This window comes from Phyllobates terribilis, unplaced genomic scaffold, assembly GCF_046119375.1.
Source record: "Phyllobates terribilis strain yellow unplaced genomic scaffold, ASM4611937v1 Scaffold_1__5_contigs__length_1240528914, whole genome shotgun sequence".
In the NCBI taxonomy this organism is placed as follows: Eukaryota; Metazoa; Chordata; class Amphibia; order Anura; family Dendrobatidae; genus Phyllobates; species Phyllobates terribilis.
In genome coordinates, this window is record NW_027362761.1 from 503,479,137 (window position 1) to 503,503,833 (window position 24,697).

General features: G+C 44.3%; 1 protein-coding gene across 14 annotated transcripts in view; it reads right to left on the reverse strand.

Moving 5' to 3' along the window:
• Positions 1 to 24,697, reverse strand: part of MAST4 (microtubule associated serine/threonine kinase family member 4) — a 548,534-nt gene that overhangs the window by 140,120 nt on the left and 383,717 nt on the right. The window contains exon 1 of one of the 14 annotated variants that reach the window (XM_073680214.1): positions 16,953 to 17,604. The exons of 12 other annotated variants lie outside the window; for them this stretch is intronic. In XM_073680214.1, coding sequence (XP_073536315.1) covers positions 16,953 to 17,038 — 86 coding nt within the window. In that variant the 5' untranslated portion in view covers positions 17,039 to 17,604. Of the gene's footprint in view, positions 1 to 16,952; positions 17,605 to 24,697 lie in introns of those variants that run through there. One more of the 14 variants, XM_073680218.1, reaches the window with a different exon arrangement.

Genomic DNA, 24,697 nt, shown 5'->3' on the forward strand with positions numbered 1-24,697 from the left:
CAAAAATTATTTATTATACTAAAGCAACAAAGGGAAATCACAAGTCTAGCAACTAAGCAGAGATAAGATAACAGCAGTCAGGGAACTTTGACTTCAACACATGTTTTTGAAAGATCTATAAAAGCTAAAAAAAAAAAAACCCTCATATGAAGAGCAAAGTACTGTATATTTCCCACAGAATGAACTGTAAGACCTTTGCAAGCGATTTTAAAAAGTTTTTGAAAAAGATTTGAGAGAATCTCTGCTTAAAAAAAAAAAAAAAAATGAAACTCTTCAAGAGCGTCATCACTCAATTGGAAGACCATATCAAGACCGGTGGAAAGAAGGAGGCCACCTAGGAGGCCACTTAGGGCATCATTGATGAGAGGAGCTCAAGTAATGCACGGTAAAATAAAGATAAAAATCAATATGAAAAAGTCTTTGTTATATGTTTTTCAGCTTGATATATTGCAATGCTTTATATGTAACTACTAATAGAAATATTTTTAAAAACTAACATTTAATTCTATAGGTTCTAAATTAGTTACTACAATAAGAATATAAAGGACAGCACAATTTACAGTCTATACAGAAAGTTGTGAGAAAATTAACATTTGGATTCTTTGTCTTTGTGTGCGCAATATGCATGCCCTAGACTTAATAATCGATGGTGCCACTTGCAACGAAGACAGATAGAGCCTGTAAATCTCATATGTTACTTCGAGAACAGCTTGCAGACATTAGATATACCCAGCAGACTTGGTCATGAAATAAATCTTTGTAAACCATATGGGCTCAAAAAAAAAAAAAAGATTAAAAGCTATTCTTGTTTTCTTTTTAATACAAGTCTCCTGAATGGGATCAGGTTCCAGAAAGCTTAAAATAAAAATCCCCAAAGATAGTATATATTTGTATACAAACAGCGAAGAGCTGGCATTCAATGTGCCCTTGAGAAGCTGAACAATCAGCAATTTTCATTTTCAAAAAATGATGATAATAATGATGATGATAATAATAATATGCATGACTTCCCATGCAGGTAAGTTATACAGGAGAAGCAGACACTCTAAAATAACACAAGACCTTCATTTGAAGAAGAGGTTGATCGAGACCGTGAAATGGGTTACACCAAGCAGATAGTTAACCAAGATGCATGGTCTGTCACTCGCTTCTTAAAAGGGAATCTGTCAGTAGGATTTCCTCTCCCCAAACTGTTTAAATGAGTATGCAGCTATTTCAAAAACAAATCTAGTAATACCTTTCCATGGCCTGTCGCATTCCCCTCCCTGAGAAACTGAGACATAAGAGTTTCAATTGAGATTCAAATGAGGCTGTAGATCTGAAGCCTCTGTCACTCCAGCTCTATTTCCCGCTCAGCTCTGCCTCCTCCTGCTTGACTCACAGCCTCTATGCTGTGTGACTTCAGCCAAAGGAGCAATCAGTCAAGCAGGAGGAAGCAGTGTTGAGCAGGCAATAGAGCTGGAGTGACAGAGGCTTCAGATCTACAAATAGCTCTTCAGCCTCATTTACATAATTCAAATACTGATTCTACAGTAACATAGGAAGAGACTGGCCATGTAATAGTATTGCTGGACTTGTTTTTAAGAAGGCTACATGCACATACAAGTGTTTGGGAGGGTTTTTTAAATCCTGCTGACAGATCCCCTTTAAGGATTTATGACTATGTATTGCGGAACATCTACCTCATTTTCCTTTCATTTTCTTTTACTATAGGTTACTAAATTAATGTGTATGCATTATAATTTTATGCTCGCTTAATCTTTTGCCTTTGTATCTGGACTGACGGCAGCAAAGCGGCTCTGTAATATTACAGGTCCTATAATGGCACTTTACAGGGTTTACATTAGAGATGTGCCTACCAACTTGCTAAAAGATCTAAAAGATTTTGATTAGACCTTCAGGCACATTTTCTTATTATAGCTTTGTGTAATCTCTGAATAATGGGCACCCTATAGGGGTCCATAGGATCCTACTGTATCCTCCATATGCTTTGATTGCCTCACATTGGATGATGCATCATGGAAAAAGTCTACATTAAAAGCATTTTGGGACATCCCAAGTTTCACAGAGACACCCGAGAGACAGTGTCCCGCCAAAGCCACAGGGCTCATTTACACACTCTACTCTCCAACTTTTGGTGATAAGTAATTGCCAATCGGCTAAATGTTTGCCGATTGGTGGTCAGTTAATAATTTGTTTAGATAGGCCATCCCCGCTTCAGATGTGTACCGATTGCTCAGTAATAGATCGCTATGCGAGCAGTGCCTGTCATTGTTCTCGGCAGCACGTCGTCCTGTGTAAACAGTGTGACAGTCACTGGCAAAGTACTAGAGGGGAGATATGTAGCATTGAGGTGGTTAGCCTCAGTAATATAAACCTAGGAAAATGCTCCAGCACAGTAAGTGCTGAGAGGGGTTAATCGGCCATGTTTAGTGCTAAGTTGATTGAATAGCTGCAGTGTAGGAGGATTCCAGAGGATAAATTCCCAGCCTTTTAGAGCATTTGGTGTGGGGTGGGTCTAGAGGCACAAGCTATGGAGCTGTATTGTCATGTGAAGGAAAGGTAAACCTTGGATTGCTTGTTCCTGAAGCAGATGGATTCCCGTAACAACAGGGACTGTGCCATACGTTATATTTTGCTTTTCCTGTTAAACCGGGAAGGCAGTGTTTGTTTTGCTGACATTGCACTGGTTTATGCAGTAATTTTAATAAACCCACTGGAAGATTTAAAGAGACAGTGTTCCTGTGTCTACCTCTGTGTGAGCAGATCTACCACAACAGGTTATGGGTGACTGGTAACCGTGTACACTGAATGATTATCGGGAACGCTCATTCCCCGATAATCATACAGTGTTAATGCACCTTTAGCCTACAAAATCTAATATTCCATGCAGGGTCTTACCCAATTTTCTATGCAATTAAATAAAAAAAAAGGATATTAAATTTATAGCCACTAATAGAAATAAAAACAAAGACTCTGCGCTGAGTGACTGCAGCATGAGGCCAAAATCCAGAGATCTCCACGTTATATATAATGCATTGCAGAGTAGCTGCTCTGTAAGGATTGATTTATTGACACATTTTCACAGTAGTAGGTAACTAGTCAGTTCTGATGGTAGATGAACTTTTGAGTAAAGGTGTAATCAGATCCTCTAAAAATAATAAGACAGGAATTTTCTTTTACAAATTTTTGTTCACATTGCATTACCAGACCTGAGTGATGCATCTTAGGACCTGAAGTAAGGGCCATATTTTATTCTCGTGAGGCAGCAAGCTCAGGTCAGGGGGCAGTGATTTGTGATGAGAGTACAGTCCACGTTTCGAGGACACCTGAATTCAGCTTGTATGATCTGAATCCACTAATTCTTCTCGAAAGGCCATCAAAGTCAGATTATTGTAGGTCTTTGGCAGGGTTTAGACAATTGTACTAAAAAGTCAACACATTTAGAATGTGATCTGCAGTGTGTGCTTGTTCACATAATGGATAAGTGCAAGAGCTGCCTGCTATGTGTATGCTCTAGTCTGGTCCGTAAATCAGACCAGAATAGTGCATGCTGAAATTTTTTGCTTGCATGCAGACCATTGGCCTTGTGGAAGATGGGCCATGTGCAGTTGCACAGTAGCTATAATGGGTGCACGTGCTCTCATGTTGTCCATGACCAACATGGACAGCACACCCAGGGGAGGACATACCATTGGTGAAGCCTGTGCAACCACACAGGGGCCCAAGAGGTAATGGGGCCCATTTATACCTCCAAAGAGGGTACAATTTTGCATTTTTAGGAGCTCTTGGTTGCAAGGGTCCATATATTGTTCTTGCACAGGGGCCCTTTTCTGTCTGTGTCCATCAGTTCAGCACATATATGTATAATAAGCTCATCTGAATACACCCTTAGTCCCAGCTCCCCTGTTGAATAGCAGAATGAAGAGGCAATGGGCCTTCAATAGCTTATAACACAGTGACCAATACTTGTTGGTTCTGTCTGGTACTGTAGACCATTCCCAAACATTGACCGCCTAGCCTAGTACAGACCGTCAATGCCAAGTCAAAAAAATATAAATTTAAAGAGAAAATCCAAACAAAATGCTTATATTGTCATACAAGTGAAAAAAACGGTGTACTACATGAGCCCACATTATAAGCACAGGTACAAGTTATTTTACTGAGTGACATATCTGAGCTGTGCCAAAAAGTTATGAGGTCTCCACGGAGCCTTTTAATTCTGTAAACCAGTGATGGTCCTCCTATATGACTTATTGGGAGATCATTTTAGTGGATTTTTACTTTAAACTTCTGTTATGTAAAGAACTGTAAATGTGTCACACCTGACATATATCTTACGATACATGAGTTTTTTCCAAGAGAAGGCGTCAATAATTAAAAAAAATGATTAATTAACGCTCATTAGTCATCTCTCAGGCAACATGTCTGCTTCAAGATATCGTTAGGTCAGGGAAAGCCAATAACCATGAAGACTGGAAAGGCAGAAAATCAGTGCGACCGTGTCAGGTCATTAAATGATTCCCACATGTGGCATTAGCGCTGTTTACTTCATCCATGATCTGCACTTAGAGGGTCTCTGAGCAACTCCAGCTCTATAACTCAGCACGTTAGCTAGTGACAGCAGAGCAGGAACTGGTGGAAGCATAGAAAAGCTGGAAGTTATTAGCAGGTATATCCAACACGTCCTCGCAGTGTACAATACTAAAATGGACATGGTTAGATTAGGAATCCTCAATGTGGTGTCAGTAAACTGCAATCCTTTGAGTGAAAGCCTGGTCAAATCTCCGCTCAAAAAAAAAAAATAATAATAAAAAAATAATATCCACCACAAATCTGGAGTTCGTGGCTGTAGCTTTAGCCAGTCAATCGGAGGACGAGAAGCCTACTTAGTAGCTACAAATGCACCCACTCTTTGATCAAGTATCTCCTAGACGACTTAACACTAGAGAACGTACGGGTTGGGTTGAGTGACAGGCCCTAGAGCACTTCCTTTTCCCCTAAAGGGATTTTTTTTAAGGTATAGAAACATACTAATTAATAAAATTACCCTAGAAGTTGACAATGCACCCCCGCTGTTGCTGCTTGGGTCCCCTGCTGTACTTGTTTACATGAACAGTGGGGGGATACCTTGAAGACTGTCAAAGATAATAGAAAATTATTTTACATTAACCAGCAAAATAACTACTAATAAAAAAGAACAAAAAAAAAAGAAAAACAAAACTCAAGTTAAATCAAAGACTAAATTGTTAAGAAATAATCCAAATATCTCCAAATACCTTAAAAGAGCCGAAGAAATACAGTCAAGAGAACTGCTGATACATTTTTGCTTTCCATCAAAATGTGTATATATTTTAAGGGTATATTTACATGTGACAGAAAATTCTGCACAGCAGGCACATAGTTCTGCAGATCTCATTCGGATCAATTCAACTTTTGCCAAAATTTCTGAAACACTGCCGCACTGCTGTTCTCCCAGAGTTAAGTCTCCGACCGATGAGTCAGCCGGCGGCGTTTGCATAGAAAACACAGGTGCGCTCGGCCGAACGAGGGCTCGTGTGTATGGGAGAGTCGACTGAGAGGGCTGTCAGACAAACAATCAGCCAATGGACATCTAATATGTGTGGCCAGCCTTAGTACTATTGAGATTTAATGCTGTCATTGTAGAGTGATGGAGATTGGAGACCAAGTGCATGTGAATTCTACATAAAAGTGAAGTCAGAGACAGTTCAAGCAACCAAACGAAGGAAATGCACCTCAACCCCTTCATTACCTACAGCTCCAGGCTGACAAACCTGTCAGGACAATGCAGTGGTATCAATGACAGGGGAATGGGTGGGATGGGGAAACTACTTTTATTTGCTAAACACAGGAGAAACCATGTAATTAACAAACTGGAACAATGGACTTGGATCAAAAGGACTTCACTACTGCTTGGGGTTTGGAGAATGAACAACAGGCAGTGACGGCTTTCCTGAAGTATTAAACAATTACTGAGGAACGACTTTCACATACTGGTTGAGTGAGTAAAGCAGGAGACATTTACCCTGGAATCCAGCCAGCACGTTATCATTAAGATGACATTGTCAGCATGGGTCCAGTGACTGTGAGCAGCGCGGACTTAATTGAATGTACTTGTTGCAAACAAAAAAAAAGTCATGTAGATATCTGGAATATGCAGCGACTACATTTTTGTAACCAAAGTTGCCAAGTCACAGCCATAAAATCTAACACAGCAAGCCAAGTGCTCCATAGACTGCATTTTGTAGATCTGTCCGTTCTCCTGACAGGTAGAATTCTGGATAATCTCTTCTTAGACCTCCCTGTTGTGCCGTTCCCATGTTATTCCTTCTTTATGAACTTATAAATAAATTGACAACTGAGTATTACCAGGTGTGATTCTGTCCTGGCACAGTGTAACCTTATCCAATCAGTGATGACCGTACCAGGGACACTGTCCAGTCAGTGCCGACAGTGCTGGGGACACCGTCCAGTCAGTGCCAACAGTACCAGGGACACTGTCCAGTCAGTGCCGACAGTGCTGGGGACACCATCCAGTCAGTGCCAACAGTACCAGGGACACCGTCCAGTCAGTGCTGATGGACATTTCTTTGACAAGTGGGATGTCACCAGCCAGTTCGTAAATATTCAGGAGGAATAACAGGGGAAAGGCACACAAGGAGTTATAAAAAATGATCCCACCAAAGACAACATCTGCAAGTAGTATGTATGTCCTCCCCGTGTTTGTCTGGGTTTCCTCCCACACATCAAAGACATAGTGATAGGGAATGTAGATTGTGAGCCCTGATGGGGACAGTGCTGATAATGTAATGTAAAGAGCTGCGGAATATGTTGCAGCTATATAAAAATAAAGATTATTATTATTATAGAGAATCGTTACTTCATGTAGAATGTGAACAATTACTAAAACCAACCTGTCAGTGGAAGTAATCTTACAATTATCACACTGCCTACTGGGTCTTTTTTTTTTTATTTGCACTTGCTTGTCCTTGCAGGAAGAGTTTTCATCAAGGCTCCATATCATCAGAGGCAGGATTACAGTAACATGTAACACTTCTATACACAGCTGATAACACAGGATCCATCAATCACAATAGGTGATATTACCACTGACCCTGCAAAATGATCTTTGAACACGCTCATTAGATGCTTCAAGTAAAAAAAATAGCGTTGGGGGTCTGCTCATTGTGGCTAATGTACAAGTGTCGTTTCCTGATATAACAGGGAGTTAATGGCCAGTGTGAAAATTTACAGATTTCTATATTTTTAACTTTTAATATGGATTGTTATTTGCCCGGGGCTAGCATTAGAGCCGGCTGTCAGTCCGTGCCGGGCGTGGTTACAGCCCCTGCTCAATATGTACTGAGCGGTGCCCCTATGACTGAAAGCCGGAGCCTACCGGGAGTAATAACATTAATTTTCTCCTAGTAGTCCGGCTCTCAATGCGGATGCTGAACAGCATCGGAACGCTATTAACATGCAGATTAACCCCATATCTTCAGATTAATAGCGTTATTTTTCAATGATAGGCTCCATTTAATAGGTGCACAAATGATGCAGAAAATGTGAATAATAAAAAACTCCCCAAATACTCATCGTGGGAAGCTAGCCTTGAAGATCTGGTATGGACCTGAAGCAGGTTCATCACAATAAACAATCTCACACAGATGTATACATAGGTCTCGAGCCACATTCTCTCACAGTATTACAGAAATATTGCTCCGTATTACAGTGCCACACAAAGGCACCACGTGACGGCACACATAATATCTAGGTTTGGTTGTGTAGGAGACATCAACAATGTTTCATGACTACAGAGGAAAAAAAGTCTCAGACGCTTATCAAGGATCCATTGCCTCGTTCTGGGTCCGATTTTTATGTGTCTTCGATGGTTTAGCGTGAAAATTATTAAATCACAATAATGAATAGATAAATATATATAAAAAAAAAGGTGCTGCGTTTTAGGTACAGTTACACAGGGAGTGTCTCAGGAAGCGAACAGACAAGTATACACAGAGAACGCTCTGTACTGTAACGAAAACACCTTAATCAGAGGGATTAAATCCAGGGACGTGATGAGACCAGGACACCAACCTTCCAGGCCAAAAGTCTCAGCCCGGAAGCTTTCACCTCATTTTTCCTCCTTATTTCTGTGTATTACCATTTTTAATAGAATAGGGCATAAGGCAACCAGCCCAGCACCCCCAGGATACCACCCCTAATCTTGTATCATAAGCCGAGAGATGCTTCAATGTATCCTACGTCAGTGCGGTGGTGATCTACAATCTGCAGATCTCTAGAACTTGCAGAATTTCCTGTCAGTACACAGAAGTGATGCAGACACCATTAATCTCTTTTTTTTGTAGTATTTTCAACATTGTCTTCCCATCACGGCTCGGTTCTCAGTTTCTGTTCGTCTTTCAGTGAAGTGTAAATAGTTATAAAACTTCTTTTTATTGTGATGACAAACTGTTATTTTGCAGATAAACAGATGAGGCAGTGGAAAGAGAAAGCAATGAATTCTAATTATAATCCAGAGAGACTGCCATGGGCACGTCTGCTTATCCGGAGCTGCCCTTTGTGGCCACTTTGCTAAGTTTAGCTATGACTGAACTATGGTCTGAGTAGGTGGCGCGTGCTAGCAAAGTGATGATCATAACCCAACATCTTTATATTTGCTATTGTCCTAAGCCAAAACTACCCTGAATACCCTGGACAACTTTAATTCCGCACCTCGGCTCCCCAGCTATGCCAAGCAGGCAGTACTATAAGCAACAACAAGATCAAACGAACATTGAGCTCACCACAAGAACTAGTCTAGTTACCAATTACCCACTTCCCTACAATGTACCCACTTTTTTTAAAGTTTAAATTAATATTTGTTGTTAAATTTCACCAATGAAGAAACATTTAGATTGCAAGCTGATCAAGTTCAGTTCACAATGTATGGTCTTTATGTTTTAAAGGGTCATTCACATTAGATAGCTGTCAGCCAAACGATGCTTCGTCCAACTGCTCATCCAATAGCCATCTCAGCCGACTCTCCCATACACAGGAACGCTCACTCGGCCTAGCGATCCTGTGTTCTTTTTGAGAAGGCCACAGACTAACATCAGCCGGTGGCTTATCTCTGGGAGAACAATGCGATTGGCAGTCAAAAATTGAACATACGTGATTGACCTCTCTCCTGTCCAGCAGTCAACCGGAGACCCTATACACATGTACGTAGACTTTCTGGAAGAACAGTATCCAAGTGTGATTTAAACAACCTGAATCCTTCATCCGGGCATAGAGGTGTCCATTAAAGGATCCATTAGTGGCCCATATATTAATGGGCACCAAAGGTACAGGAGAAGACATCCCAATTTGGAGATGATGGTTGACTCAATCACTACCCACTTGGGTCTATTTCTGACAATTCCCAAATGTATGAGACCTTATTGATTATATTTGCTGTGGATGGAACCAAAAGTTTAAAATGTGATTTAAAGGAGTCAAGCACATTTCCTGTGTAGAGTGGATTTTCTCTGGAAAGCCCCAAAGAAACCCAAATCTAGAATGCATCTTGGAAAATCAAATCTAACTAGATCAAGACAGGCATAAAATAATCAGATCTACCCTTATTCTTATTTTCCCTTTATCTAAATATTCTGCTGGAGCAGTGTCATGTTTTTATGAAAGAATGAAACTAAATTGATGCTTGAGCTTGTACTTGTCTTGTTCTCGGCAATTTGGAGTTCAATTTTTGGCAATTATTACATTACAGTAAATCGTGCAGCCACTTTAATCTGCTAGCTGGAAAAAATTGCTGGGCAGATTAAAATGATTAACTTAAAACAAATCTTAATTCTTAAATGGCAAAAAAATTATACAAGAAATAAAAACCAAACAAAACACGAATATTATAAAAACATGGCATCTAATTTGAATATTAATAGCTACCTGCTATGCAAACAAAGAAAATGTCCCTTTGCCCCTTTCCCTTACCTACGGTCTATGCCTATCCTGTAGGGTAGTGAAGGAAAACAGTAGTGTAATTGGTGATGTAGAGATGTGATCTGCACGTAAGATTTCGCTTATGCTGTGTTACAGGTCAACTGAAAGGCAGCTGGCATTGACCCAGAAGCTTTAGAATAAACAAGATTGAAAAGATTGAGCTTTAATTAAAAGATTAGATGTGTTCCCCACAGCTACAAATGGGATCTTTGATTAATCCAATTACCGAAAACAAAACAATGCATCGGGACGGTGGGTGACTGTTCAGACCCTTTATTTAGCGCACTTGTATTTTTATGTTTGAATTACTGCAATAATGGAAGGCAGGACTGGGAACAGACAACGCGACGCAGAAATATCAATAGCAGGCTGATTCTTCTAAATTAAACAATGCTGTGCCTTCTCAAATATTGGAGCTTATATACAGCAAACAAATAGGACGTTGTACAATCTTTCTTCTTCAAAGTTCCTTTGTCTTTTATATAAGGTGTGTGTATCGACATGCCTATCCAAGGGTAAATTAAGGACAAAGGGTTGCTCAATGTCTCCAAGAAAATGTTTACATTATGGTACCAAGTAATAAGTTGTCAGACAATTTTTTTTTTCTAGGCAAGGATGTTTTTCAAATAAACAGAGCATATTAAAAACTTTCAGCACCCTTATGCATCTAGCACAAGCTGCTCCAGAAGCTGCCAACAAGACTGCCTATGATTGGCTGCAGTGGTTAGGTGACTACTATCTGTGCTCACCAGTAACTACAGTGATCTGAGTGCAGCAGTCATGTCATTGTGGTGCTCAGAACATTGTAGCTTAATGGTGAACGCCCATAAGGTCCGGGCAATAATAAACGGAGTATACTGATTTCTATCACCAAGAAAATGTTTAAATCATGGCACCAAGTAATAAGTTGCCAGACAATTTTTTTTCTAGGCAAGGATGGATTTCAAATAATAAACAGAGCATATTAAAAACTTTCAGCACCCTTATGGATCTAGCACAGGCTGCTACAGAAGATGTCAACAAGACTGCTGCTACCTGTGATTGGCTGCAGTGGTAAGGTAATGTGACTATCGCATGTGTGCTCACCGGTAACTACAGTGATCTGAGTGGAGCAGTCATGTCATTGAGGTGCTCAGAACACTGTAGTTAATGGTGAATGCTCATCAGGTCTGGGCATCAGGGCTGCGGCAGTGACTTCATCCAGTGGTGAGTACACTTCTCTGAGCTGGGCTACAATAAAATGGCACTGGGCACAACAGGAGGCATGCCAAGTTCGCAGCTGATGCGGCCACAGCATAGGAGATAAGGTTGGAAGCTGACCGCAATCTCCTATGGCTTGTGTCGGCCGTATTTGTGGTGTGAATGTGTTGTGTTGCACATTATAACAATGGCACAAGCCAATGGCGAAGTTAAAAAGTTATATATATATATATAAAAAAAAAAAAAATCACAATTCAATTTTTATTAAAAACTTTTAAACATATAGTCCAATCACTAACAAAAATGGTGACACATTCCCTTTCAGCTCAAAAGTAAAAATCCACCTTAACTTGTGGTTAAGAATTTACAGACAATATGACTTAAAAAGGGAAAAAGCCCCCATAAATAACGGCCTCATTATGAATCTACAAACGCATTGTTGGTTTTTTGCTGTCCTTGTCAGAGGATTTTTTTTTTGTTTTTGCAATAGTTTATTCCAGATTGTTTCAATATCATGGACCTTGTGTCATTTTTGTCATATGTGTTCTGTTCTGATGAAGATCAACATCAAAAGCAGCTTCCCGTCAACCCAAGATTATAGAGCTGATATGTCAGATATTATTACTTCTCTCCGACAGGGTGTTCGAGGGGGGGAGAAGGCAAAACGCATTTCAATTTACTGCAGCTAGGCTTACATTAGACTGCAAAGATAATGTCATTTATTAATGAAAGTCATGAATGAGGCAATAGAAGAGCAGTCATCACCGCTAAGAAAACAGGAAATCATTATACGTAAGACATTCTGTAATTTAGTAAGAACTGAGATATAAACATACAATAAAAAAAAAGTGTGACCGCCCACACTACATGTGCAAGAGGAGTGAAGTCACCAGCTCAAGGGACTTTTCCATAATAAATAAATAAACTAATTAAAATAATAACCACAGCAGTAGCAGCAGATGATAGTTCATCTGTTTATCTTTTGGGTAGGGGTGGGAGGGTTGACACATGATGTATGGTAGAGATGGATAACCAGTTGACGTTTTATGGACTAGTTATATTTTTTGAATGTAGGGAAAGTCCTTTATTAGTGAGAGAATTCCAGAAAGATGGGGCAGCACGAGAGAAATCCTGTAGTTATACAAAGGAGGATGTGACGAAGAAAGCAAACCTTCTGAGAGCTGCAGTGACATATCTCTTGATTTTCACCATTTCCAGAAGCCGATATAACCACCCAGAAAAGGAAATTTTAACAACTTGATGGAAAACCATAACACCAGGACTTAAAATTTACAAAACAGCAGAGAATGTAGGAACAAGAGGCGACAGGATTTTATATTATAGTGACCATGTAATATGTGCCCTAAAGCCTCCAGCACCAGACTGTACTGAACAGTTTTGTGGCCCAGATCCGTAATACAATGAGTGACCATAAAAATCTAAGGGCCCACACTGTACTTCTATTCTTCATAGAAAAGATTAATATAACATCCATGAGAAAAAGCCTGTGCGTAATTAATATAGAAGCATTCCACATAAATGAATAATGTACGTGTTAGACGTCCATAATACATGGCCCATGCTGGTGTACAGTCTAAAATGAAGATTGATGGTGGTTAATAGTCTAAGTACATAATTGGGCTATTGCCATTGAGGATTATTGCACCACTGCCCTGGTGACATACTGTTATTGGGACCCACGCGTTTTTTGGAAATTAAAAAAAATTAGGGTGCAATGAAAATAAAGTGTAAGGGCTAATTCATATGACAATACAGAGATGGCTGCAAGCCTCGTCCGAACCACGGCTCGTGATCCGAACCAACACCCTCATACGAGCATGTGAAGCGTAACGATATCCAACTGCAAGTCCTAGCTTGGCTGCATTATTTGGCTGCTATGTGGTCGAAATTAATTAGCTCAAAGCCAGTTCATCATTCTCGTTAGGCCTCATTCAGATGTTGTTTTTCACAGATAGAACATGTAACCATTATATAGTCCAGTGAGCTGTTCACGTGATCATATTTTTTGCTGACCAAGTGTCCTCGAAAAAATTATGGACACGTCTGGATTTTTTTTAATTTTTATCAGCATTACGGATGAAAATCACCTAAACAAATCTATGGGTGCGTGAAAATCACGGGTCTCACACGGATGGCATCAGAGTGCAGTCCCCGTGCTGACCATTATAATATATAGGAGAAGCTTTGTAAATTTATGAAGCACCGATGGTAAAAGCGGACATTGATCAAACACTGATGAAGTTGGGATCCAAAACACCAATGACACTTAGACCGGTCTATGTTTTATTTTCTGTACAAGTGAAATACACTTGAAATAGTCTGAATAAGGCCTTTTAACCATACCGAAAAATTGGCTGACGTAGCAGATTTTGGCAGAAATAGCCAACCATCTAATGTTTATGGATGCCTCGCAACTCGCTCCTGACAGAAAGTGGCTTCCAACAAGTTGACATTTAAAAGCCAATCTTCTAGGTCAGTTTGGAGATGAGGCTCCTCCAGATGACTCTGGCAGTGGCTCTCTCATAGAAAACGCATTAATACATAGCTGAGCCAACCATTCCGGTGTACAAGGGAGTCTTGGCCAAACAATCCTTTTACCGACAGTTGCCTCATGAAGGTGGCCAACGTTATTGAGGGTCCTGAACACAGAGCACAAACAAGACACAGATGCACGTTCTTCTCACCAGTGAGAAAAATGTATTTGTGGCATGCACATATTCCATATTCCACTGCTTTTCTCATATAAAACCGCACACGGAATAGCTACAGGTCCACATCCAGGAGGAGCTTCAGCACAGTGTAGTCTGAGGAAGGGCCGTTATCAAGAGCTATGTACAGAAACACTATCACACATCTGTGTCTATTTTTATGTTGGTGTAAAACAGACAGTTTTTTTTTTTTTTACCTTCTTAATCCATATCGTTTCTATTTTGCATTGATTTTTTTTTCTTATCAGTTTTTAGAAACTGGAGGTAAATTGTTGATACTTTTATTTATCTGTGGCGCCCCTGAGGGTTCAGTCGCCACAGGGGTACTGCACCTCAGTAGAGGTGTGGTATCTCCTCTTCCAGGTAAGGATGGAGCACTTCTCAGGACCCTACTTCACCATTCAACACTACACCACTCCTGTCCTGTAGGGGGCCTACATGCACCAGGGTGCTGCCCCGGCCCGGGATATAGGAGATGGGGGTAACCAAAGTTAGGGGGAACCATGTAGTGGGTGAGGGTGGAGAACACACTTAGGTTTCACTCATTCATGCATATTTAAACTTCAGCCATCTTAGGTTCAAGGTCTTTGATTGTGATCTTCATCGCGGAATGTGGCTTTCTGATAGAACCTGCAGCTGATTGAGGATACACGGTCCTCGTTCTCTGGCCTTGAGGCGAGGAGCAGGCTAGAGTTAACGGCTGTCTCTACCCGGTCAAGGTCCCTACCTAAGAAGGCCTGGAGGGGAGTAGAGGAGACAAGCTCCACAGGCAAAAGGATCCCTGGGGGATACGGACGGAGCAGCACACGCCACCTGTATATCCTACTCTGGCCTAGTCAGAGGGACTCCTGCCGCAAGAGGGGTGACCGGCCCCCGATATCTGACTTTCTTACTTCACGTCTCAGTCAGAAAAGTCCGGAGGCTTAGTGGATCCCAGGAGGGATATGGACGGAGCGGCATATGCCACCTGTAACTCTCTACCTGCGTTTACCCAGTGGGACCCGGCCTTACACCTAGTTCTAACCACACAAACAGTCAAGTGAACACTAAGTGGGAGAACTCACCAAGGAGAGGAACACACACACCAGAGGGGTCTCGACAGGTGCTCCTGATTTATCTGGAAAGTGCTGGACCCCCCCCTTCCTGGTGGCCGCAGTACGCCGCAAGGAGCAGAGGGAAGCTTTGCGGCTGAAACTTCATCAAGTGAGTAAAATACCCTGGAAGACTTCACACCCCGCTTCAGCCTGTTATTTCCTGGGCGGCACTGCACCCACCATCCTTCCTCACAATGCCCTGAGGCCTGCTCCGCCTGCAGGGAGCCGTTCCATCTCAGCTGTCTGTAACACCGGCCTCAGTGGACTGAAGCAGCGCTGGTGTCCATCACCGGAAACCGTAGGTGGCGTAGTCGGAAAATTACCACTCAACCCTGAAAGCCCATTAAATCTTTTATGTGACCGCCCTGGGCACGGACCGGGTCCGGGCCACGACTGCAACCCCGAGACACCTACACTGACCCGGCTCCGAGTAACCCCATTTCTCAGGGAGGGCCTCACATATCCACTGACTCTTAATAATGGCTCAATGAAGAACAGATGGAAAACTGAAAGGGAAGACATCAGAAAATGACCTATTTGTTTAAATTAGTTTTATTTTGTTACAAAATATTTTGCACATTTTTGTTATATATCACAATCAGAATTAAAAACAAAATGTAGAAATTTTGCAATTATTACATTGGTCACTGAGGCTTTTTTTTAGAGTCTCACTTTTTGTTTCAGGAAAAAACACACATACATCAGTCATAATGGGCAGACCACGACTATCTTTCCTATTGAAGTGTCTAATGAGCGATTACTGTGAAGGGAGGGAGCAGGGTCAGCTGTGATATCATCTATTGTGAATGGTGGATCCTGTGTTATCAGCTGAATATAGAGGTGTTACCGCTCATTGAAATCCTGCCTCTGATGATCAGGAGCATTCCTGAAAACTCTTCCTGAAAAGACAGGAAATATGAGTCTAAGAATGCCCTAGTGGCCAGTGTAAAAATTGCAAGATTATTAATCTTTTTTTTTTTTTAATATATGTAATTCAAAAGAACCTATTAAAACAACAAGGGTCTAATACATCAAAGCTTTCATGCATGTTTAACAGAGCCCCATAGACTTTAAAGGAAGAGTCCGATCTGCAGAATAGAGGAGAATGGAACAAGCTCAGATAATCAATTATCAGACACACTAATCCGTTTTTAAAATGGGTGTGAATATGGATTAATGAAGCTCTATGGCCAAGTGTGCTGTCATGGACAGCAGATGTGTGAATATAGCCGTAGGTCTGTATGACAATGAAACACTTCCCATGTTTGGCCCTCATCATAAGAGCTAGGTCATGGACTTGTCACAGTCTATCCTGGTTAGTCTGTAATTAGATGACGATGATGTAGAACTAGTCACGGAGCTTAGTATTATTACTGCATTAGTCCTACATGATCTCATACAGTACAGCAAGCTCCGAGCTCAAAGTTCAGCTCCCTGGTGGGAATGAGGGCCACCTGTACGGCCATAGATAGAGATCACGTAGCCCATATCGGCTTAGAATATCACATAGCAAATAATAAATTCTGTATGTAACTATAAAATGCGCAGAAACACAAGACACAACTACTGTATGTACATAACACCAATAACGAGGTTAGATCATCCAAACCGTGGACAACGACCTTTTACTACAGACCCTCAATCTATCAAAAAAATGTGGCCAAATAGCATCAGGTCATCCCCTACAGTCATCAATGTCTGAGCCCAGTGTGTACAGTAGCAAGAGAAACTTTTCACGTGTTGCTGCGTGCACCGTCTGCCAAAAACTATGCAAACACTGGAAAAGACAGGAATGTGAAGACGAAAAGCTGAAAGAACTAAATATTCCGTCAAACCGTTCATATTACAAATAAAGCGGCCGGAGTCGTCACAACGTATTCTAACAAAGAAAATACCTAACTTTTTTTTTTACCTTTGCGTGCGCCGGAGCCTGTTCCTGTTCCTTAAGTGAGGCAGCGTAAAATTAGACAGCACGGTCCAGAAATTGGAATCTGACATGTTGAAAGCTGACACCAAGACGCTCGTTTCAGCTCAGGCGACGCTCCCTTCCATAATACGGAATAACAATGTCCAGGAGACGACTCTACAGCTGCGTGAAAGTAGCACGGAAAAGACACCTCAACTGCAGCCGGCACCAAGTATTCCACCACGACAAGGCACGACAAGGTCCATATCCTCCCAGATCTCCCCTACACACGCACAGCAGAGCCTACAATGACTCCAAGGCAGCCTGACCTCCTGTTCAGAAGGCGTATCCGAACAATTAGACTGGCTGAGGCTCAGAGCTTCCCCAGAGCCTGCACTCTGTGTGCCACTCAGTCTAAGGTACCTTGTCATATGTTAGGCACATACCATTCATGCACTCCCACAGGGGAGAGACGTGTTCCTGTAATCAATCCACCCAGGTAGAGATCACTTTCGCTGTGATTTTAACATTCATTCCCTCTGCCAGAAGGAAAAAGTGCACGAGAAAGGAATATGTACAGAGGCGAAAAACAAGACGCAAGGGCTAAAAACAGGAGAAAAGCCACATAAAGGTCCCCGCACTGTCATCAGCTGCTCAAAAGGACTTTCACAAGACTTAAACCTGAAACCTTTGATCTCGCTGCAAGAGTTTAAAAAATTATGGAAAATTAAAATTACAAAATTCAGACGAAGGCGAGAAAGAAAAAAAAGAAGAAGGAGGAGGAACGGCATAAGGAAGCTTCTCTCATACACATGCAGTAGTAGGAGGCAGCCTGGTGGGTAACCTGCCACATTGTAGCATCAGAAATCAGCTGGTAAACAACACGGATTATACATTGTTGACTCTGGTGAATTGTGCAGCAACCGGAGAGTCAAAAACAAAGATAAGGAAGATTGTGCACCCTGAATACAGACCAAAAAGGGAACCCCATGTCCTTCAAAGCCTAAATACTTTATTACACAGCCTAGCATGAAATCTCCAATAGCCGTTATACATACATACATATATATATATATAAAATAGAAATCATGAAAACACTTAGATTTATAAAAAGAGGGAGGGGGAATGCAGCACGTCCATCCGGTAAGTATATATAAAAAAAAACTATTCAAATCCATTAAAATGAACTATGTCCAGGAAAAAACTTTAAAACTGACGAGTTTCTGGCGAAAAACACCCTTAATCGCCATAGTGTTTTTCGCCAAAAAAGCATCCGTTAACGTTTTTCCGGAACATTGTTCATTTTAATGAATGTAAATAAGTTTTTTTTATACTAGCACCCTCCGGTTACGAGGTTCTCGGCTATCTGCAAGATCAGCAAGTGTGGTGAGCTTCTTTTTCATTCTCACGTTATATTGAAATTGGATTGTGATTAAAGGGAATCTGTCAGTAGGATAAACCCTCCTAAGCCAGACCAATCCACATTTTTCTTAATATGCAAATGAGCGGTTAAGATCTATGGGCCGCACATAGATCTCACTGAGAATCAGTCTCCAGAGATTATTATAAATGAAAGGAGGAGTTACCAGTGTGAAACATGTAATGCCTGACAGTCTGCTCTCCATGTCTCACACTGGTGACTCCACCTTTCATTTATAATAATAATCTCTGGAGGCAGATTCTCAGGGAGATCTGTGTACGCCCCATAGATCTTAACAGCTCATTTGCATATTAAGAAAAAAATGGATTTCTCTGGAATAAGACATTGGATTGCAGATATAAAGGTATCATTTTATTCAGCTTCCTATGACCTACATGCCCATATAGATGACTTAGGAGGATTGATTCTACAGACAGATTCCCTTGCAAAGTGCTCATAAAAAGAAGCAACTTTGTAATTTACTAAAAAGACTCTCCGATCTCAAGAACAGAGGTTTGTTTAAATTTTACTGTGCACAGCTCGTTGTCCAAGTTACCACCCACCACTGCAGTCTAGCAGCGGTGGCCGAGCATGTGCAGTGCTTTCAAACTGTTTTTAATAGTCCTTGTAAGCACTGGCCAAATTGCTCTAGCGCACAAAACTTGAATGCCCCAAGGCTTCTCCCATACTGCAGAGGTAAATCTACCTCTGCCTGCAGCATCAGAGAATGCACAGTATAGGCCAGTGCTGCAAGCATGCTACTGGTCTGATCTATCAATCTTCAGGAGAGAACAGCCACCCTGGCAAGCAGGAAGATAGAAGACAGGAGAGCAGCGCTCTTAAGGGTGAAACATGAAAAAAAAGCCTTTAAATAGGGTGCCTGAATCATAGGGACAACCAATAAAGTAAAAACAATATCTATATATGCAAATACCTGTATAGTGAAAACGGCTGAAAAAAGAAATGTCCATCAAGTTTAACTGAGGGAAAGGATAAAGGGAAGGGGCAATTCTCTATGATGGAAAAAAGTTGGGGTGCTTTATTGACCCATATCCGAGTGATGTTTTGGCTCTTTACACATTAAGCCTTTTGTTAAGCGTTTCTGAAGCTGCGTTTAATTGTGTTTTGTATTCACACTATAATGTTTCAAATATTGTCCCGTGACATTTTTGCGCATCAATTTTGACTTTTTGCAATTTTACGCTGCTCTTGCCACTTTTTAACAGTGGCAAGTCAGATTTGCAAATAAAGTTTGAGAGAGATTTATTGACTCACTACTTAGAAAGTCAGATTAAAAGTCACAAACTCAGTGTAGTGGGGGGGTAAAAATAAAAAGTGGAACAACATTTCTAGACACAAGTGTAATATCTGAATATGCGCCAAATTTGCTGCAAATAATGGCAATGCACAAGCAAAACAGATTTTAAGTCTCCATCACGATAAATTCCTCCGGTGTTAAGAGCCGAAAAACACTATCTATTATTGTGATGAAAGCCGGCCGGTGGGTGCAGCTCTCTGGCGCCCCCTTACCTCTCAGGTCAGTCAAGGTACTGCACCTAGAGAAAGTAGTGCCAGGTAGCTGCAACCAGCGCAGGGAACACGGTAGTGTGTTATCCCTTCAACGTCACTACACAGCACAACTCGCTAGCGCCCTCTTAGCCTCAGGTCAGTCAAGGAACTGCACCTAGGATAAGCGGTCGCCAGAGAGACTGTCCTGTAACCTACTGGGTATCGGGGCCCTCTGTAGTGAGGGCGGTATATATATCTTCCTTGGCCGCGCCAGGAATATATATATCTGAACCTCCGACCGTCACTACCAGCCTTCCCCAATCCCCAGTTGGTATGCTGCCACCAGTCCCTATTTTAGATATACGCCCAGTCCGTGAATGGGCCTATATCGGGTCAGGAACCAACCCTGGGTAGCGTTTTTGGCTTGAGCCGAGCTCACACGGACGTGCGTTCGTTATGCAGAATAAAAGGCAGGCCCACAATTACTTGAGGTAATTGATTATAATAATACACTAGATACACGATATACAACTAAATATACACAGGTATAAGGTCAGGCTAAACTATACAACAATGGAATACAACACACAGAATCACCACAGCATATCAGTTACCGGTTTCTTGATTTTCTTGTGACGCAGGGAGAGGATTCTGCGGTCGCAGGCACGGTTCTTTGTTACAGGCTGAGGCCTACCACCGCATGGTCAAACTGCTCCTCCCCTTGGTGGCCTCAGCTGGTGCTCAGATGTTCAGCACACCACTCTTGGGTCAAAAACTGACTTGTCTCTTGTCTGTCCTGCTATCTTACCTGCCCTGTCCCGCCCACTGCTGGTGAGGTCAGCTGACTCAGTCTCCACCCTCAGGTCTAACTTCGATCAGAAGCCCAAATTCTAAGGAACCCAATAACTTCTTCTGGGATGGTCTCAGGATACCCACAGGGGTTCCCACGGATTCGGGCCGCCGTAACCGACCTTTTGATATCAATTATGATACCATACGGTCCTCAGGAATGGCTCAGCGCTATATCTTGGCTTCCAGAGCACGTACAAACGTCTACCGCGGAGGCTTGTGTGCGCAATGGCTCCGGGACACCGTGATATTTTTTTATTGGCCCATCCCACGCAACATGCGTGTACTTTTCATGTTTCTATATCTTATGCCTCCATGCTTGTGACAGACAAAGAAACTAGTCCTATGGGACAAATGGTCAGTTACAGATGGACGAAGCACCCCCCCCTGCTGGCTGTGTTTCCTCTCGAAGTCTTTGAAGCTCCTAGCATTCAAGTGTTAAGTAGGCTTCTTATCTTACAGGAGCCTGGATGGGGGGAAACTATCTAGTTGACGTTTTAACAGAAGGTCCCAAGGGTGGGGGCTGCTGAAGTGTGGCCATCCCTGGATATGATTTATCATTACCAAGATGGCGGCTACAGGTTCATCACACCTCCCCCTATACGAGGGCGCGAGGGGGTAGCACATTCCTGTGTTCCCCCGTGCGTCCTTCTGCACCCTCCCCTTGCCGGGATAACCCGTCAGCGTTACCGTGGTCACGGCCTCTTCTGTGGCGAATGGAGAAGTGGTACTGCTGGAGAGCGAGGCTCCAGCGTAGCAACCTGCCATTCGACCCAGAGACCGTGTGTAACCAGCTGAGGGGGTTGTGGTCCGTCTCCACGGTGAAATGGCTCCCGTACAAGTAGGGCTGCAGACGCTGCAGGGCCCATACAATTGCCAGGCATTCTTTTTCCACCGTGGAGTAAGCCACCTCCCGGGGCAGTAGCTTCCTGCTCAGGTACAAGACAGGATGTTCCTGGCCTGTCGTGTTGACCTGACTTAGCACAGCACCGAGGCCAAAGTCACTGGCGTCGGTCTGTACCACAAACGGCCGGTCGAAGTCGGCAGCTTGCAGTACAGGGGAGCTACTTAGGGCGGCCTTGAGTGCCCCGAAAGCTGTCTCGCAGGCGACTGTCCAGTCGACTGCGACGGGCAGCTTCCTCTTGGTGAGGTCCGTCAGGGGCTTGGCCAGGGTGCTATAGTGTGGGACGAACCTCCTATAGTACCCGGCGGTCCCCAAGAAGGACATCACCTGCTTTTTGGTCCTAGGAGTGGGCCAGGATGCGATGGCATCCACTTTCCCCGGTTCTGGCTTCAGAACCCCCCCGCCTACCCGGTGACCCAGGTAGAGGACCTCACTCATGCCCAGCTGGCACTTTTCCGGCTTGATGGTCAAGCCTGCCCGGTGGATCCGACCGAGCACCTGCCGCAGGTGCTCTAGGTGATCCTCCCAAGTGGGACTGAAGACTGCAATATCGTCCAAGTACGCAGCCGCGTACCCTTCAAGTCCCTCAAGCAGCGTATTGACCATCCGCTGAAAAGTGGCAGGGGCATTCTTCATGCCGAATGGCATCACTGTGGACTCGTACAGTCCAAAAGGGGTGATAAAGGCAGAGCGTTCCCTTGCCGCGGGGGTCAGAGGAATCTGCCAGTACCCCCGGCTCAGATCCATGATGGTCAGGTACTTAGCCCCGGCCATCCGATCGAGCAGGTCATCGATGCGTGGTATGGGGAACGCATCGGTGGCCGTTACAGCGTTGAGCCCCCGGTAGTCCACGCAGAACCGTGTAGTTCGGTCCTTCTTTGGTACGAGGACTACAGGCGAGGCCCACGCGCTGCTGGATGCCTGGATCACCCCCAGCTTCAGCATCTCGTCTATCTCTTGGCGCATGTTTCCCTGCACCTCGAAAGAGACCCGATATGCTGAACGCCGGATCGGCGGGTGATCGCCAGTGTCCACGTCGTGGACAGCCATCTCAGTCCTTCCGGGCAGGCTGCTGAACAGCCCCCGGAAGGGGTGCAGGGTGGTCCCCAGCTGGGACCGTTGGTCCTCCGTGAGCTGGTGGCCAACCCCCACATCCTCGATGGACCCACCCGCCTTGGCTTGGGTGAGCAGATCCAGGAGGGTTTCTACCTCTCCTTCCTCGGGAAGGTTGCACACTGGGTGGGCAGTCGCTTCCCGCTCATGATGAGCCTTCATCATGTTCACGTGGAAGGCCTTCCTCCTTCCACGGGCGTGATCCAGGGTGACCAGATAGGTGACGGCATTGAGTTTCTGGTGCACGAAGTAGGGACCTTCCCAGGCTGCCTGAAGCTTGTTCTGTGGTACGGGGACCAGTACCCACACCTTTTGACCCACCTGGTAGGTCCTCTCACAAGCATTCTGGTCGTACCACCGCTTCTGGTCGGCCTGGGCCTGGGCCATATTGTCCTGCACCAGCTTTGCCAAGGCCATCATCCTGTCCCGGTGGCGCACGACATACTCGATGACCGACACCTCGGGGGTGGCCAAATCCCCTTCCCATGCTTCCTTCACCAGAGCCAGGGGGCCCCGTACCCGTCGCCCGTACAGGAGCTCAAAGGGGGAGAACCCCGTTGAGGCCTGCGGAACCTCCCGGTAAGCAAATAGGAGGTGTGGGAGGTAACGCTCCCAGTCTCTCCCGTGGGAGTCGACCAACATCTTAAGCATCTGCTTTAAGGTGCCATTGAACCGCTCACACAGGCCATTAGTCTGTGGGTGATACGGGCTGGCCACCAGATGTTGCACCTGCATTTGCTTACAGAGGGACTCCATCAGCCGCGACATGAACTGGGTCCCTCGGTCGGTGAGCATTTCTTGGGGGAAACCCACTCTGGAGAAGATCTCCAGTAAGGCGGTAGCCACCTTGTCGGCCCGAATGGACGACAAAGCTACCGCTTCCGGGTACCGGGTGGCATAGTCCACTACCGTGAGTATGAAGCATTTCCCGGAGTGGCTGGGAGTGGACAGAGGTCCAATAAGATCCACAGCGACCCTCGAGAAAGGCTCTTCGATGATTGGCAGAGTTACCAGTGGGGCTTTGGGGCGCGGCCCCGCCTTCCCCACCCTCTGACAGGTGTCACACGAACGGCAGTAGGCACCCACCGCGGCTCCCATCCCAGGCCAGTAGAAATGCTGAGCTATCCTGGCCTTGGTTTTAGCGATCCCTAGGTGTCCGGCCATCGGAATCTCGTGTGCGATCCGCAACAATTCCGCCCTGAACGGATAGGGTACCACTAACTGTCGGTCCCTGGGCCACGCCTCCGGTGAACCCTGCTGGACCGTTACCCGGTACAGCCGTCCCTGGTCCCAGACCACACGCTCGCAGTCTGACTCCATGGGAGGCTGTGCCGCCTGTTCCTTGAGAGCTTTCAGGCTGTCGTCTGCTTCCAACGCAGCCTGAAATTCCTGACTTGATGTGGCCAGAATCGACGAAACTGCCACATCCTCCGTCAGCCCCTCCGGGCATGTCACCTGGCCGCTGTCTGACCCGGCAGACACTTGGTCAGAAGTGGGGAAGCCGTCGGACCTCTGCAAGGCTCCTTGGGCTCCGACGCTCCCACTCCTGGTGACAGCGGCTATGACCGCTGTGACCGTGGGTAGTGCCTGCTTCCCCTCTGTTTCTGACCAAGCCGCCCGATCAGGCAGGCTTCCTAGGCCTTTGGACATCTCGGATGTGGGGAACTCCTGCCCTGGGGTCTTACCTGGCGGCTCCTCTCTTGGGACACCCCCACCTCCCATGGCCTGTTCCTCCCCCTGCAGTGGGCCTATACTCAGCAGCCTGGATACCCCTGGGAGCCCTACACTGCCGGTAGCTGCCCCCCTCTCCATCCCTGAGCTTCCCTCTACAGAATCCTGCCCGCCCCCTCCCTCACCGGAGGACAAGAGGTCACGGCACGCCGGCTGAGCACCTCTGCGGGCATCCCCACACTCCCCACCTGCTTTCACTAACCCTGTTTGTGTTGTGTCTGTGCA